The sequence below is a fragment of the Gobio gobio genome, assembly GCF_949357685.1.
Source record: "Gobio gobio genome assembly, chromosome: 5".
In the NCBI taxonomy this organism is placed as follows: domain Eukaryota; kingdom Metazoa; phylum Chordata; class Actinopteri; order Cypriniformes; family Gobionidae; genus Gobio; species Gobio gobio.
Genome location: NC_137101.1, coordinates 14,341,603 through 14,359,313, shown reverse-complemented (window position 1 = coordinate 14,359,313; position 17,711 = coordinate 14,341,603). Strand labels below are relative to the sequence as shown.

The 17,711-nt window shown below is 39.0% G+C and overlaps 2 protein-coding genes across 3 annotated transcripts; both read right to left on the bottom strand.

Moving 5' to 3' along the window:
- Positions 1–1,526: 1,526 nt before the first annotated feature.
- tmem121b (transmembrane protein 121B) lies at positions 1,527–3,220 on the bottom strand. The gene has a single exon (XM_079817392.1). It carries the CDS (start codon positions 3,187–3,189, stop codon positions 2,005–2,007), a length of 1,185 nt encoding a protein of 394 aa, XP_079673518.1. The 5' UTR covers positions 3,190–3,220; the 3' UTR covers positions 1,527–2,004.
- A 1,697-nt stretch (positions 3,221–4,917) lies between these two features.
- mkrn1 (makorin, ring finger protein, 1) lies at positions 4,918–15,215 on the bottom strand. Of its 2 annotated transcripts, XM_079816594.1 has the most exons (8): positions 14,925–15,215; positions 14,005–14,133; positions 10,954–11,165; positions 8,886–9,106; positions 8,597–8,811; positions 8,336–8,446; positions 6,324–6,468; positions 4,918–6,160 (listed from the first exon to the last, which is right to left on the bottom strand). In XM_079816594.1, the coding sequence occupies exons 1-8, from the start codon at positions 14,996–14,998 to the stop codon at positions 5,957–5,959; spliced, it is 1,311 nt and encodes a 436-aa protein (XP_079672720.1). In that variant the 5' UTR covers positions 14,999–15,215; the 3' UTR covers positions 4,918–5,956. The 2 variants fall into 2 exon arrangements, with proteins under 2 accessions (XP_079672720.1, XP_079672721.1); XM_079816595.1 differs by lacking the exon at positions 14,005–14,133 and having other exon boundaries at positions 14,925–15,026.
- Between the last annotated feature and the right edge of the window lie 2,496 nt (positions 15,216–17,711).

Here is a 17,711-nt window from a genome sequence, read left to right as displayed (position 1 = left end):
GCAGGTTTGACATTACCTGATTTTTGTGCAAACTGTCCATTCAAGAATTAGAGTGAGATTTGGATATTAAGCAAATGATTTGGCTTTGACATTTTTGTTCAGGTTCCTGGTGTAATTCCTAGTGTAACTAAAGAGCTTGGAAATATACATATCTGGAATCTCATTTAGACACAAATGTAGATGAATGGATTGTGTCCTCTCGCAATCTGTCTATCAGCTCTATCACAATTGGCTTGGTTGGTCCAAATGTTATTAATTGTGATAATCACACCTCATTTACTGGCATGAATGAAATAGCATTTGGAATCGAGCAGATAAACTGACTGGTTCATGATTTCAAACATGAGGTTCTGTAAAGAGAGGTAGCCTTGTAAAATCTGACGATGGTATATGGCTGGTTGGGAGCAGCAATGGAGTTTGGTCATTATCCTCAATATGCTTAGCCTATTAACATTAAGGAACATCACGAATCCGTATCATACACTGTTCGACAGTTTCCAGTCCCATTGCCACTGACAAAAGTATTTCAAATAGGAAAGTACTACATCACATTCACGATTTGAAGTGTACACCAAGCCTAACAAGTCACAAGGCATATTTACACTTTTGATAAGTGCATTTAGGAACATCTCTTGACAAGGTGTCTGAAAACACTATAAACATCTGTCTACGTTAGCCTACTAAATTGAGGACATTTTTACATAGAAAATAAATTATACAACATTGCACTTATACCATTTCCTCGGTTGAATAGTCCTCACGTAATTAAAGTGCCTCACAAAACAAGTGCAAATCATAGATTCTCGTATCATCATATAAGCACTGGTTTACAGTCACATCCCAATACATTAAGTATATACTGCAGAGGTCAAAGGTGGGAATGTTTTTCATTGGCACATTGAGTGGTTTGGTTGTAGCACCTGTTGAGAGTGGAGGAGGAGAACGACAGGGTGTTCTTAAAGGGATCGTTCACCCGAAAATGAACATTTTGTCATTTTACTCCAAACCTGTATGAATTTCTTTCTTTCTTCTGCTGAACACAAAAGAAGATATTTTGAAGAATGTTGGTAATCAAACAGTTGACGGTAGCCATTTACTCCATAGTAGGAAAAAATACAATTGAAGTCAATGGCTCGCGTCAATTGTTTGAACAGGTTTGGAACAACATGAGGGTGAGTAAATGATGACAACATTTTCCTTTTTTGGGTGAATATCCCTTTAAGGAGAGGTACTACGGGCATAAATGTGGATTTAGGTTGGATTTATTCGACATAATTTTCACAAAACATCTCAAATACTAGCTAACATGTTTATAAGCATTTTTTTAAAGACTTTAGATCACACATACAACGTAAATAATGTACATTAGTTACCTATTTTAGGGAATGTCTGACAAATGGCTTTTTGCTTGTATAGCTAATGAACCTAACTTTTCAGGATTCGTACAGAATCCTACTTTTGCTTCCTATATTATATGGTAGCCTAATTGTCGGTGTTTTTGTTGTTTTTCTAATTTTGTTAAATAAAGTATTTTTTCAAAAGAGTCAGACAATTAACAAGTTTGGCCTAACGTTACATTAAAACTGTTTGTGTGTGTGCTTGTTATATTATGCACACCTGTGAAAATGTAGTAAGATGTAAATTTAGGCTCATTTAGCAAAGACGTTGAAGACGTTGGTTTAAAAGCTGTTTTTTTTTTATTAATTTGTGGTTTGTAATTATAAAATAAATTGATAAACAGTACGTTTTATCGATTTTAACGCCCGGAGCTGACTGTTGCTATAGTTACGTCGTTTCGCGAGCGTGTATTTGCTAACATTTGTGGTTACTGTACTGTTAAACCACCGCATAATTGGACTTTTACCAAATTTAGTTGGTTTATTTCGATTTAATTATAATTTCATGTAATGCCCTGACAAGCACCTGTAGTACCTCCCCTCAAAATTGCTGATGCACACTGTTGTGGGACGTGGCCTCCGGTCAGCGTTAGTCCGTGAAGAGTATCTACGACTGAGTATTGACAGCCAGCGTGTTCACATAGCCGTGGGGACACATGTCGTTTTCGGAAACGCAATGGGAGAACTGGGCTGTGTTACCCCCACGTCCACGTGCAAACCTCCGGACACCTCGTAAGGACGCGCACTGTTCAACCAGCTCCAGGCACTTGCACCCCAAGAAGAAGATGTTCTTGAACATGAAAACCGATATGGGCATTTTGTAAACAAAGACGAGGAAACATCTGACCACCAACAGCGGTGCGTTGAGCAGCACGCCGGTGAAGAACCTCGCCCAAATCCAGCGACAGTTCATCTCTGAGGCCGTCAACTCGTAAAGCCAAATAACCGGAACGCCCAATGCGATGAAATACACGGATACGACCGTGTACCTAAGGTATATGTTGGCGATTTCGTTTTTCAGGATCAGTTCCACCAGCGTGAAGCTGTCCAGGATGTCTAAGCAGGTGCTCATGAAGCAGCCTTGGGAGTGAAAGCGCGTGGCACCATTCGGGTCTTCAATGATGGAGTTGATGAGGCAGTAAAGCAAAGGCGCGCAGAGCAACATGGTTATTTTGAAGCCAGTGATGCCAAACGGCACCTTCAGGGCAATAAGATCCAGGATGGATGTTTCCAGAACGAGCACCACTTTCGGGGTGGAAGCGATCACGTAGATTAGCCATGCCAAGTACGCGAAGGTGAACTCGCCGAGGTTGCACCCGAAGATGGAGCTCTTCTGGTGGAAACCACAGGCGCGTTCTCGCTTGCTCCTGGCGTTTTTCATGAAGAAGATCGCCCATCCCGATATAACCACCAAATCCGTGGCTATCCACGAGCACCAGTAGAGATCCGTGAAGACGATGAGGTAGAAATCCAACATGCCTCCTTGCAGAACGAGCACGAGGAAGCAGAGGATCTTATAAAACAGGTTCTTCTTGGACCTCTGCACGAACAGAGGGGTGGACTGCATGAATTCGCTCGATGTCATGGTGTAAGACTGAGGCTGAGCTGTGGCAGAGGAGACCAGGGGCTGGGAGCTGCCCTCCTCGAGGTTGGCACTGCCGCTGGTGGTCTGCGTGTCCCTCCTGGACGCGACGCTTCGGATGAACAACAGCTGTCCGTTTTCTGGTGCTGAGGAGACAGGTGAGTCGGGCTGGGAGATGTCTTTTATGATTTCAGCAGTCATTGTATTCATGCCTTCTCCTCCCGACTTGTTTTGGCTGTGCTAGTGTAATGATAGCCGCTCAAGGGGGCAGAGGAGGAAATCCCGTTATGGAATTTGCCTACGTTGGATTGGAGTGCATTTAACGTTACCCAATCCCTCCAAATAACAACTGATAAACAACGCAAGTTAATGATTAAAATAGTTAGAAAACTAAAAAAAAAATAACATCCACGTTTAAAATTAGTGCTGCGTTTAAATCTATAAATATTTTTATAATGAGAAAGAAAAACGAATGTTGTTTTTTTTGTATTAATAAGCTCAAGATACGTCGATTTCAGCAAAAATAACCATTTAACAGTAAAGACGTTAAATGTTACAAAAATAATTATTGATCTATGTATTAATTTCGTTATTCCCAAGTTGTTTTTTCCTCTATATGCACAATATGCATACTTGGTGAAACAATTTTTCATAAATGTTTAATACTCTATGAAAATGGGACATCCCTGGAATAACGTGAAACACATGGCATTTATTTTTATTTGTTTTGTTTCTGAAAGGATAATGTAGATAAACTAAGGATACTATTTATGATACATGATTGCAGGGGCGGCGCTAGCAATTTTGGGCCATATGGAAGAATTTGATGTTGGGCCCTCTACCACACCAACCTAGCTATCCAAAATCTTTGTCTGCAATTTAATAATACTGACCAATTAAGCTCCGCTCGCTCAACCCAGAATGCCCCAATTGGCTGATGAAACATTGTTTAAAATTAAGATACAATTTATAGAAAACAAAACTTAATGAAGTGGTCACAATCATGTCTGATCAACTCCATTCATCTTATGATGTGTCCTATCTCATGCTGTTCACTTTTCATAATCGACATAGATTGACAACATAGACATAAAAAAACAAAACATTATAATATTTAAACATAAATATAAAAATAAATACCTTAATGACTGCAACAATTATAGCACAGAGAATTTTCATGTCGGAGTGGGATATGAGTGAACGTAGTTTTACCGGTGAGCGTGAGCGGTTCATGAGTGGAGCGTTTTGCTGGATTTTGCCGGAAATGCACCATCATTTTTTTATATTTGTAACTCTGGTAGATTATACATTTATAATACATTACTACTAGTACTGTTACTACTAATAAAACTGATCTCTGGGGGCCCCAAAAGTGTGTGGGCCCTTAGAATTGTCCTAACTTTCCCCCCCCTTAGCTGCACCCCTGCATGATTGCTTTTTCACAAAGCAGCTTCCATACAAATGCAAAAGTGGTTCTTTTATACAGTCAGATTTGTCTGAAGATGTGATGTGCATTCAAGCACGATCACTCACAGAAGCCTGATGCAAGACATCAGAAGCCTAGTATGACTTTTATCATTTATACATTATTTATCAGTTATTAATGTGGGAGTCTGAGGATTGTTTCATGTTAAAAATGATGTCTTTTGTCAGAATTCTAATAGTAATTCTAAAGGATGTTCTTTTTTTTTTCTTTCCTGTAAATAAATAAATCCTAAAAGTAAAAAAAGGCAATAAGAACCGTTTTTTTACTTTTAGGATTTATGTATTTACAGAAAAAAAAGAAGAATATCCTTTAGGCCAGAATTAACTTTTTTTAACCCATCTTCAACTTTTTACAAGCCGAATTACACACCGTGATAGCAGGCTAGTCTCAATCACACAAACACAACCTGATTTTATTTGACACAATTCAAATAAAAATCCACAGAAAAATAATACTTTGATAATAAACTTTAATTTCAAGTTACATTGGATGGTTCTGAACCATAGAAAACAAGCACATTTCTGTATAAACATATGCATATCAACCAAGTTCGACAAGAACCGAATAACAATTGGGTGTTTGTGGTTTGACTACTGCCAGCTGAGCTTAATATGCAATACTCACTGAAGCAAAACAGATGTACAATTAATAGACAGTTAAACTGATGAACATTCAGCTTCGTATTTGAATGCATTTAAGTCTGCTTTTGGGAGTCCAGATTCACAACATTTCAGCGCACTCAGTTCATAGGGACTTCCCATGGGATACCACAGCTAATCAGGTACAGCTTTATAACAGGTACAAAAAAAAAGTCAGTGGATAACTTAATAGAGGGGAACAAAAGGACATTACATTTAGGGATAAATGTTACGAGTTGTCCGCATGAATGTTGACGAGTGCATTTGTGAAATCCAGGAAGCTCACCGCCGCCACCACCTCCCACCCATTTAGAATCAGTGCATGAGAAGAGGGATATTTCAAAAATATCAGAAGCATTAACAGCCACCAGTTAGTGAAGTCATACACAGTTGCTGTATCCTCACAGTCAATGATAAACATCTCAAACCCACACCGCAGACCAACTCGGGCGAGGTTTGTTAGCTATATCTTTGCAATTTCATATATAACTTAGTGTCCTTTCTTGCAATTTTTTTAATTACTTTTGTTTATGCTCTTTATACTTATTCTAGTACATTAACCAGACATGAACAGACTCACAGAATGGAGAAGGCTTTCTAGAAAATATTTTAGCACAAGAGCTATTTTTTTGTCTTTTGACATGTGTTTTATATTCATTTATTGTATCTGAAATGAATTCATTGTTTTTAATGGCCTGCTGAAAGGCACTGCCACAACACAGGGGAAAAAAGACGCTACTGCCCATCAGTCACACAAGACAGTCCTGTCTAGTTTCTAACAGGGACAGAAATAGAGTAAACTGGGACGACGGTTAGTCTAGGAGGGAGTTAGCGAAGGACGGATGGAGCCCTGCTATAGGTATAGCTCATAGTAATCGTCCAACTCTTCGTGGAACAAATCCCACTCATCTTCGGAGTCGGTGACGTCGTCGTCGGTTCCGGCAGCCAGAAGCATGAGGAGCATCTCGCTGAGCTCGAACGTCACCATCTCCTCGTCTTCGTTGTCGCTGTTGTCCCGCTCGTCGAAAAGATCCCACAGTGGCGTCCGTCTGGAGTTCTGCAATACAGATTCCATTATCGGCTCAATCAGATGGCAATGATCGAATTTGTTACACATTATTATGCAAATTCGATATGCTTTCACGCCAGCCGAAACTAAATTTGCAGTTTGGCAGTAACATCGAGACAAAATAGCCCTTGGGCTTCAGTAGAAGCTTTACCCGGTTTCTTCCATTGGAGCCGGTCTGTCGCCTCTGGGGTTGAGGCTCTTCCAGGCGGCCATCAGGAAAAGCATGCTTGTAAAAGCAGTTGGCTCCAAACGGACAGGTCCCACGGCCTTCATCAAAATATCGGCAAGATTTACTCCTGGGTATGAATATGGATAAAACGTATTAGCTAAGCAAATCACAAACCCTTGGGTTTTTACAACAACGCTTCAGCTTTAAAATGACACTTCACCAAAAAAAAAAAAAAAGACATTTGTCATTTACTCACTAAACTAAAGGACTACAAAATCTGTATGCCTTTCAAAAATGGCACTTGCCTTGAAGCCAAATGCTTCGATGGTTCTCGCATTGATCATGACTAAATGTCAAATTTGATGAAGAGAGTTTATTACAGGTATATTTGATTTGAGAGCTACAGTGGAGGGGAAGATTTTTAGTCAGTTACTTCAAGGGATAGTTCACCCAAACATGAAAAAGATCACAATTTACTCACCCTCATGCCATCCTAGGTGTATATGACATCCATACAGCTCCAGGGGATTAATAAAGACCTTCTGAAGTGAATCGATGAGTTTGTGTAAGAAAAATATCCATATTTAAAACTTCATAAAGTAAAATATCTAGCCTCTGCCAGACCGCCTTCCGTATTCAACTTACGCAGAAAGTATAACAGCTCTCGCAGTTCAAAAAGGCTTACGCTACGTCCGATGTCACGTCATGCCAGTTAAGGCCTTTGCACACAGTCTGAAATTTTCGTATTTCGTGATCTGAAAAATTCGTCACGCACAGAGACCTTGCACCCTGAGTCCAATGCGTATTAATGAATGAGTTACGGAAAAAAACGCAAAAACAATACAAAATGGTGTCTTCAAGTAGTGAGGACGATTTTTTTGGTTATCTCTCTTCTTAAAAAGAAAGAGGAAATATTGGGTCCATCCACTCCTGCGATCGCGTATAGGAGAGTTCCACCTCCTTATCAAGGAGCTGCGGGATTATCCAGACCGATTCAAAGTTTACTTTAGAATGTCAGTGGCTCAGTTTGATGCTTTGTTAGCGATACTGGAGCCACATATTAAAAAGAAGACCACCAATTTCCGTGAATCAATTGATCCTGTACAGAGACTGGCAGTATGTCTAAGCACGCGCACACACTGTTTACAGGGACTTGGTGTGCTATAATTATAGCTGTGATATAATAATATTTGTAGTATTTTTGATACAATAATATATAATTGTAGGTATCGGAGCACTGGCGATTCATTCACCACCATTGCCAGCAGTTTTAGGTTGGGCATCAGCACTGTAGGGATGATTGTGAGGGAGACCTGTGACCAAATCTGGCTACATGGATGCGAAAAACGCAGAAAATCGAACCTCTTTTTTTTTTTTGACGGACGAAAATTTTGCATGCGAATTTCGCATTTATGCTTTTTCCGTAAGTTGAATACAGAAGGCGGTCTGGCGGAAGCTAGATATTTTACTTTATAACATGTTAAATATGGATATTCTTCTTACAAAAATTATTGATTCGCTTCAGAAGGCCTTTATTAACCCCCCGGAGCCATGTAGATTTCTTTTATAATGGATGAAAGCACTTTTTTTGCCTTCAAATTTTGGCCTTTGGCCATTATAAAGCTTGGATTAGCCAGGACATGTTTTAATATAACTCCGATTGTATTCGTCTGAAAGAAGAATGTCATATACACCTAGGATGGATTGAGGGGGAGTAAATAATGGGGTAATTTTCATTTTTGGGTGAACTATCCCTTTACATTTTGGTACATTTACCACACAAAGCTATTGTATGACTTCACAAGAACTGGAATATAGTGCACTAGTCAAGTGGAAAAACATTTATGGTGCATATTGTCTTTTTTTTTTTACAGCCTCCTTTTAAATTCATTATATGGACAAAAGTGGCCAAGATATTGTTCAAGAAGTCAGTATATGACAGAATTGACATTGTTACAGTAAACAAGCAGTAAACTTGTATCAGAAGTGTGTACCCCATGCCATCCTTGTACTTCTGAATGAGTTGCTGCTTCTCATCCTTGTCCTCCACCCAGTATTCGCTTGGTATGACAAAGTTCGATGTGATTCGACACTCTGGGCAGGACCTGACGGGGAACACATTAATTTGACATAAAATTGAATCTCCCTTTTACATCAGTAATAATCTTTAAAAGAAGAGGTGGACAATTAGAGTTGACCTCCCTAGAAACCTATTCAACTTAATACACGTTTAATTATCTTAAGGACAGGCTTACTTTATGATCTTGCTCTCGAACTGCTTGGCGCTCCGCCATTTCCTGATGCACTTGAGGCAGTAACAGTGGCTGCAGTTGGAGAGGATGCCAAAACGCCGTTCGCTGGGGTTGGTTTTCTCAAACACCACCTCCATGCACACGCCACACATCATGTCCTTACTACGCTGGATGGCAAATGAGATTTCCATGTCCTTCTCGTGAGCCTCGATGCAGGCCTGCCAATAACAAACGGGGTGAGATTTTACTCTAAAAAAAGACAATGAAAACAGGACGTCAATCCACTACTCACCCTGATGTGTTGCGAGCGCTGAGAGGTGTCGGAAGGGTGGAGCACCTGTAGGCCGCACATGTCGCAAACGTCGCCGTGGAGGTAGGCGCAGTTGAGGCCATAGCGACATTCGCCAACAGCGGCGTATGGGCAAAGCTGTTTCTTCAGTTCTTTGTTAGCTTGGTCCTTCTCATACTCTTCTTCGATGAGAGGACCAGGCCCCTCACACAGCACTGGGTCAGCTGCGGGAGGAACAAAAAAAAGGTTGATTTTTAAGTTCCTGGGAAAGGAATAGGAACACAATAATGCATAGCGGACCCGTGTGGGTGCTGAAGAATATCAATCTGTGTTAAACAATGTTAGTCAACCTAAAGACCAGTTTTGTGATGTGGTCTACCACAGTAAAGCTGGAAGAAAAGCACCTGCTTGCCTGAATGTTGGAGTTTTGGCTGCCACCCAGAGACTATGAAAGAAACAGCACTGTTCCTTCAGCTCTTTGCTGATGAAGTCACCCCTTAAGTGGGTTTGGGCCAGTTAGAACAAGAGAGCACACTGGTGGAGCACAGCCTGAGATCTGCTGTGTGTGCAGGCCGGGTCAGTCCAAGTTTAGTAAAGGGCTGAATATTTATGCTGCATTATAAAACAGCTAGTACTGATTGTATGAGCTGCATCTAAAGTAGTCATAAAATGGCGATAAATGCACACCTGTGGCCACACATTCTATAAGAATGTGCTAAGTTGCTACATTGCTTGGTAACTGTAAAGAGCCTACAGTTGGGTTAATGGGCTACATTTCTGCATGGCAGTGTTATTTTAGTATTATTTATATATATTGAATCAGCTTTTATATTTTCATTTTAGTAATTTTATGTGCTTTTGTAATTTTTAGTATTTTTTTCTAGCTGGGAGAAGAATAGAGTAAATACTGTACACTGAATGTTCTAATCACACTGGCGTAATCGTAAGCGTCAAATGGTTAAAAGTTCCATTTAGCTTTATGATTTTTATTTCAGTTTTAGTTATTTTTGCAATTCAACATATTTTATTTCAGCTAGTAGCCAAGGCAAGATTTAATTTTTTTCCCCAAAGTTTGTCATCTAATATTTATGGTTTTAGCTTCTTTTTTTCCTCTCAATTGAAGAAAATTATTTTTTAATATTTTTAGTTGTATATATTAATAACAACTGCAACACAAAATAATTATTTATAAATGCAACTATTTATTGAACATAATTTTTTTTTATATTATGTTGCAGAACTTTTACCACAGTTTTAACGATTAGTTATTTTACCATGGTTAACATTGTGCGTCATCACAGCATTCCTTGGCGTTCCTCCCAAGGTCATGGGGTTAGATACCCAGAGAATGCACATGCTGATAAAATGTGTAGCTTGAATGCTTTGGATAAAACGTGTCAATGCAACATTCCATACCATGGTAAAAATCAATTGGTAACACTTTAAAATAAGGTTCCATTTGTTAGTAACAGTTAACGCATTATGTATCATGAACTAACAATACACAAACTTTTACAGTATTTGTAAATGTTAATCTTGGTTAATGTTAATTTCGATATGCGAATACGTTTAACCTTTAAACAGTATAAATTAACATTAGTTCATATTTCATGAGCAAATGACTTGAATATTATTATATCTACAAATTAATCTAGATTTATAAATGCTGTACAAAAAAATTCATGCTTATTTCATGAAATGTTGAATTGAACCTGCTAAGTTTTACCATAAAATTATATTGAAAAGCATCCACCTCAAGCCTAATCTGATTGTAAAAGAATCAGAGAAAGTGAATCCAGATACGTTTTGTCAAATTTATTTTCCAGGAAGTGAGATTCCGTTCCTTTGGTTCTTGTATACGGCAACGAAGAAGCATGCCACAAAACAGTACCACAACAGTGATAGCATTATTATTACGAGCTAAGGCATTCGCCAAGCAAACCGAATATAAAAGCATTATTGTAAAACTGCCTTCATATTGTACACCGAATGGTTGGCTTATCTGCTGGCACCGTGTTTTCACAGATTGTCTTGGCAGTGACAACTGAACATCTTTCCCTGCTACACTCACCCCTCCCACAGTAGGGCTGCCCTGGCACGAACTCGGCAGCATTGACCCAGTCCACTGCCCCCGAGCCTTGGGGCTTCTCCTGGGCGTCGGTCGTGCCACCTGGCCCATCAGAAACGGGATCAGGAGTGCCAGCAAGGGGAGCAGCGGTCAGCGGCACCGACGGCTTAGAACTAGGGACTTCGTCTTGCTTGGCAGGTTTGGTATGTTCATACCTGGGGCACAATGCAAATTTTATGAAAATACAATAAAGCGTAGACTGGTACACTAGGTAAGCCATGCATGCAGTGCAATGAAACTGCACCCCTAGGCCTAAGTAGTATATCTGAAAATGTGCAAAGCTTGCCTTTGATTTGTTATAGTTATGAAGTGTTATTCAATTTTCAGACAAGTTTTTCAGACATAGCAATTTTAGCACATTATAATCATTAAGCAGCTAGTTTTCTTTCCTGTCTTAGGTGTTGGTGTGTCTTTCACTGGTGATTTTTTTTTTTCTGAAGCGGATACGGTCACAAACTTGGAAGTATGTGTGGTTACCATGGTGAGTACATGTCTTGTTCACACTTATAATTGCAGCAGTTAGCCACTTACAGAGGTGATTCATTTAAAGACGTAACATTTCTGCGTGGGTTTGACAGTGAAACCTGTCTACAAGCATGCTAACTGAAACGCCATGGCTACAAATTTCAAAAACTAAATAATCTCTGTAAACTCCTTACTAATAGTTACCTGTCCTTAGTGTACAAGTGCATGTTTTAATGCAGTGTTGGGGTTGTTTGAATCTCAAGTCATGTTTCAGACAATATAATTGTTTAAAAGGAAGAGCTTAGTTTTCACATGCAATGATTGTTTAAGACAATAACCAATCCATTTGAATTCCTCAAGATAAGGTTAATTTTAAATACAATTCAGCAATTTAAAAATATACCCATGTTCATGAGTGTACCGTTCATTTTTAATAAGTAATGAGCTGCACATATTACAGGTAATGAGTAATATAAAATAAAAAAAACGATTGCATATTGGTATTGTTTTTATTTGTTTATACATTTTATTAAAACCAACTTCATTCAAGCATTTGACGTATGCGTATTTTTATAAATATATATATACATGAAAATATTTATTAAATATATATGTGTGTATGTGTGAATTCAAATATACATAATTATACACAGTACACACACTGTGTAAATAAACTTATTTTGGAATGCGATTAATCGCAATTAATCGTTTGACAGCCCTATTTTTTATTATATTATTTACAGAAAATTGAATTTAAATATAGTTATCTTAAATAACTGTACAACAAAAATGACAATACCATTTTTAAATAAAATAAAATTATATTACAGGAAACGCATTTAAAAAAACTTCAATGTGATAGTCTCAAAGCATACTATTATTTACAATAGCTGACAACCTGATCACATTGTCATATCATATAGTTTAGCATCTGACCTTCATCCGTCTCATTATTCCCCAACAAAACACGCTTCAATGCTTCTTTCCTTAAGCATCCAGAGACCCCTCAAACCTCTTGGGTCGTTCAGCCCTATTCTAGCCCAGTTTGTGCACGTGTCGGCCTATATATGTGGATGTGGGGGTGGGGGTTGCATAAATAAATGACAACGGTGGAAGCACAAGTGGCTACTGCAGAATGGCGGTGTGAACCGAATGAACCTGACAGCGGTAGCAACAGCAGCAGAAGGAGAGAGAGAGAGAGAGAGAGATGCATGTTAACACACTGGGGTTATGTAATTTCCATGCAGGCTGCAGTGTGCTGCTCTACTTGGCCCCCAGATTGGTGGAGGTGGAGGTGGTGGGGGGAGGGCACATAGAAGGAGACAGCAAGAGACAGAGATAGACACAAAGCAGCAAAGAGAATCCATCCATAATGAAGCATACATTGAGGCCCTTTCTACGCACACTCTCCCTCCCTCAGAAAAAACACAGGAACAATAATGCGGTAAACCCCATATGGGGACAAAAGCGTCACTGCACCTCCCAAAGATAATCTCAATGCTGACAATACAACTCTGTCAGACATCAATCTAGACTCCAGACATCAGATATTTAAGCTCAAGACCCTGAAACCACAGGAAACGATCCTCTCAAGCCGAGCAAGAAGAGCTCTCGGTCAGATGTAATGCTGTCATAGAACAGCCTCGGCAAACAAAGACATTCCCATACTGCCGAGCTGGGGGCAGCAGTTACTATGGGGACACACTTGACCGCAGACAGATATGAGACAAACATTGTCTGCACTGTCTGGCTCGCAGGCTAATTTTTACACTGCTTCGAGCGCTTTGCACTTGACTGCATTGGCCAAAGGTGGTCTGTTTATATGCACTTGTTGCCATTTATATACCTTTAGATGGCAAGTGCACTCAAAAAGAAATGGCCTATCGACAGGCCATTTGCATTTGTGTAGCATTAATGTTGGTTTTTAATATACATCGATAGACAGCATAACTGCAACACAAATGCTCCATTTGCAGGCCTTTTTTCTTAAAACGCCAAATTTAACAAATGCTTTAAACGCAAACAACTTGACCTTTAGTAGCTACTTTTACATATAATCTCCTAAAGAGACAGTTCAGGCAAAAATGTAAATTCTTTCATGGCATTTCAAACCTGTATGACTTCATACAATTAAAGTGTGTGTTCACTGCTGTTTAAGGACAAAAAAAATGCTCTTCAAAACTTGTTCCTCAACAAAAAGAAACTCGTAGAGGTATAGAAACGAATAAATGAGGACAGAATGTTAATTTTGGGTGAACTATTCCTTTAAGGAAGTGACAAACTCAACAACTTGTTTACAGAAAAATCTGCGTCTCGGATGTCACAGGCACGTAATGAAGCAACACACAACACTTCTCAGAAGCCTTCCTTACTTCTACTACATTTAAACACACTCACGTGTTACAGTCCTGAACACGGAAATGCAGATTACATTACCTTTGACGTTATGCAAGATCCTCCCAGTTGTTTAGAAGCACATTTTGAGGATCTAATCAAATATGCAATACGTTGCATCATTACGTCTCTTACCTGCAACGGTCCCCGAAAGCACAGCATCCCTTTTGAAAGAACTTGCAGATCATGGTTGGCTTGCAGCTACTGAGGTCGTGTAAATATCGACAGTTGTCACCCTCTTTGCAAAGGCCGTGCATGAAATACCTATAAATGAAGATGTTTTTTGAGACTAGAGCTTGTTTGGCACCATATGACAACACTCATACAGACTCCACTTTAGGCTTCTAGACAGCTGAAGGCATGAACAAAGGCTGGCATACAACATAAAATGATCAAGATGTCATACTAATAAGCAAAGGCGCCTTATAAAGACTATGACTAAGATGCACAGCCCACATCATTTACTGCATAATAAACAGCTTGACCAAAATAACCCTTCATATGTGCATGTTATATTTGACAACAGAGCTAATGTAAACATTACTTGTGTTTGAAATCTCTACTGGCATTTTATACCATTAGATATGCAGGTTAAAAAAAGCTTCGTTTTGTACAGTCATGACTAGACTAGAATAAAGCCCGATAAGTGAATTCATAAACATAAATCATCGAGGCTGACACTGACACATTTGCTGCTGCCCAGACTGTTAAACTCAAGATTTTTAATGGCTTCCTTGAATACTCTTGCTGTCAAACTGACTGCCATATGTGGTGGATGCAGTGCCGTGTTGTCTTTTCACAAACATGGCTGTTGCCGAGATAAACACACTCAAAGAGAGAGAGAGAGGGGAAGAAAGGACCGCAAAATAGCAGCCGCTGTCGGACTGATGGCTGATCGGTGTGCTACAACAACAAACACACACTCATCCAGTTCAGCACAAAGACAGCGGCTCTATCCGATGCCTCGCCATCGACGCACAAACAGGCGTTTGCCTTTTATATCTGTGACCGTTAAATATGCCAATAACCGCGTTCCGCGGCGAATTTCCACTAACCTGCAGGGTACGTGCTTCGTCCAGCCTCCGATAACTGCTGGAGCCGCTGTTGACGCTGCCGCTGCCTCCGCCATTGCTGTTTATGTTGAAGCCCCAGCACCCGGATCTTCCGGAAAGCGGCCGCTCTGTGTTCGGCTATTTTCGGAAACCCGAAGGCACCTTATGTGATCGAGTGTTTTCGGAATAGAAAAGCCGCATCGTAATCGGGTGTTTTCGGAAAAACGAAGACACAGCACGAGGCAGGTGCTTTTCTAAAAACATTCCAACACGTGGCTGTTATGTTACTGTTGTGTTACACCCTTCCCTCCCCCCAACACACACACACGCGAATACAGTTCTGTAGGACGCTATACAAATTTTATGACAGAGATAATAGTGTGTGTGTGTGTGTGTGTGTGTGCGTGCGTGCGTGTATGTGGCCTACATAGATGGTAATATCCGAGATCCTTGTCCTTGTGGGGACATTTTGGTCCCCATGAGGAAAACAGTTTAGAAATCATATACTAAATGATTTTTTTAAAAATGTAAAATGCAGAAAGTTTTCTGTGATGAGGTTAATAGGTTTAGGGTTAGGGGATAGAATATACAGTTTGTACAGTATAAAAACTAATACGTCTATTGAATGTCCCAATAAAACACAAAAACACAACGTGTGTGTGTGTGTGTGTGTGTGTGTGTGTGTGTGTGTGTGTGTGTGTGTGTGTTGCTCATGCTTGCTCACCTGTTCAAATGTACAGATTATCTGTTGTCTTGGCTCTTGACATGCTTGTACCTGCTGTACGTTTCGGAATATATGTGGTGGTAACTAGTGACCTTTTCATTTTCTAATTCAAGAGAACAATTTTTGTTTGTTTTGATTGTAAACAAATTGGTGGTACTTTTGAGTCAATATTTGGAATAAAATATTTATCTTAACATGTAGGACGATCATCATTCGATCTGCGTTCTTATACTTGTATTCCTTATGGACATTTTGTCTTTTTCAGTTTTATTTTTTCTTGATAATTTTGCCTGTGATAATGCCAACTGCATACATTTTGTCCCAAGTGTGCATTTTTTATTGTAATTTTACCCATTATTCTTTAATAAATCTATTTAACTCTATAGGTACACAAAATAGATACACTTAGGACCTTAAGGACAAAAATATCCCCATAGAAACCCATTAAAACTGCTAATTTGAATCACAGGGCCATTTAAGAATAAAATGATGCAGTATTTGTTAATAGGCTTTCATTCTGTTGGCAAGGCTTCAGAATTAAAATGTTAACTATTTTTAACCAGATTTTCTTAGTTTTGGCCTATAATGTAAATACTCACTTTATTCCTGTTATATAGAGCCAATTGGATAAATTATGCAGCTATTTTAGGAGATATCAACCTCAAATTTGCAACAAAACTTGTTTAGATTTATGAGTTTATTTATTTTGAGTTCAATTAAATATTATATATGTTTTATTAAATATATATTTTATATAAAATTGTTTTTTCTTTAGCAAAAATCTTTCAAATGAGACCAAACTTTAGTCTGTGCTCCAAAGCTTCAAATGTTTATGATGGTTTAACTTTTTTTAAATTGATGCACAATGAGTAAAGTTTAATCTCCAAGCTAATAAGTCAGCTATCACTATAAGTGATATCATCTATTTCTAGGTAACCACTGACTGATTTTCAATGGCTTTGAAAAGCAGACAGAGTTAGTCATTACTTTGCCTTGTTTTATGTTTTATGTCAATCAACCAGTCTTGCCTGTCACCTCTCCCACTTAAAACTTTATGACGAGTTTAAAGGCCAAAACCCAGTGCCTAGTTACCAAATATTGCACCCTTCAAACAAAGCCAAGAGAAAGAAAAGAGAAACGGCAGACAGATAGTGTAATGCTTTGCTGGGAATTCTTGAAAATAATCTTTTTACCAAAGCAAATAGAAAAATACAGTCATTTGTTTGGAATTTCATCTTTTAATAGAAGTCCTCTTGAACATACTGTGTTTAATGACCGTCACTAAGGGGAACCGTGCACATATTCTATGTAATATTTGCTCAGTTATAGTGTCTTCGCTCATGGTATCTAATTATCTAGTATGTTTTGTTTTTAGAACACAGATGTAGTCATCTAAAATAATTCCAAAAACACATCAAACATGACGAGACTGAGCTGGTGGTTATGCTTTATAAGCTGCAGCTTGAGAAGGTCTCTTGAGAATTCAATTATGAACCGTAACTGGATTCTTGTTCTTTTTCTGGTGCAAGCGTCCTGCCTGCTAGGAATGAAATTTAGAAAAGCTGATGGAGTTTGGGGTGCTGATGATGATAATGGAGAAAAACATGTGCCACCCCGCTCAGATAACCTCAATGAATTTGAGAGTAGCGGATTTGCCTCTGATTATTTTGGAAGTGTCAGCTCAGGGATTATTCGTGTTCGTCAAAATGACCATGGTCAGTTCAACTCAGACACGGTAAGACAAGTTACCATGTGTGTGAATCTTTTTGGTATAATTAATGCACAAAAGTATTTATACATTTTTCACTTTGAAACCAGAAAAAACAGCAAACATTTAGTAATATTAACAAAATAGCACAGCTTCTCCTACTTTAGTGCTAATAAAAAGACCTTATTCATATTTTATCTGCAGTCTGGTTGCAGTGCCATTGAGACAAAGACGTGTCGTAACCAGCTGGACTGTGCGGGGTGTCTGGGATTGTATTCCTGTAATATCACCCTTGGAAAGTGCCAGTTGAAAGGACTGTCACAGAAATCAGGTGGGCCAAAACCTTACACAATTAAAG

Bases quoted from the DNA above. Each gene is read 5' to 3' on its own strand.
- tmem121b (XM_079817392.1), bottom strand. From the start codon at position 3,189: ATGAATACAATGACTGCTGAAATCATAAAAGACATCTCCCAGCCCGAC.
- mkrn1 (XM_079816594.1), bottom strand. From the start codon at position 14,998: ATGGCGGAGGCAGCGGCAGCGTCAACAGCGGCTCCAGCAGTTATCGGA. The intron at 9,107-10,953 runs GTGAGTGTAGCA...TTCCTCCCGCAG, and splicing joins GCAGCCCTACTGTGGGAGGG to CTGACCCAGTGCTGTGTGAG. The intron at 6,469-8,335 runs GTACACACTTCT...ATTCATACCCAG, and splicing joins AAGTACAAGGATGGCATGGG to GAGTAAATCTTGCCGATATT.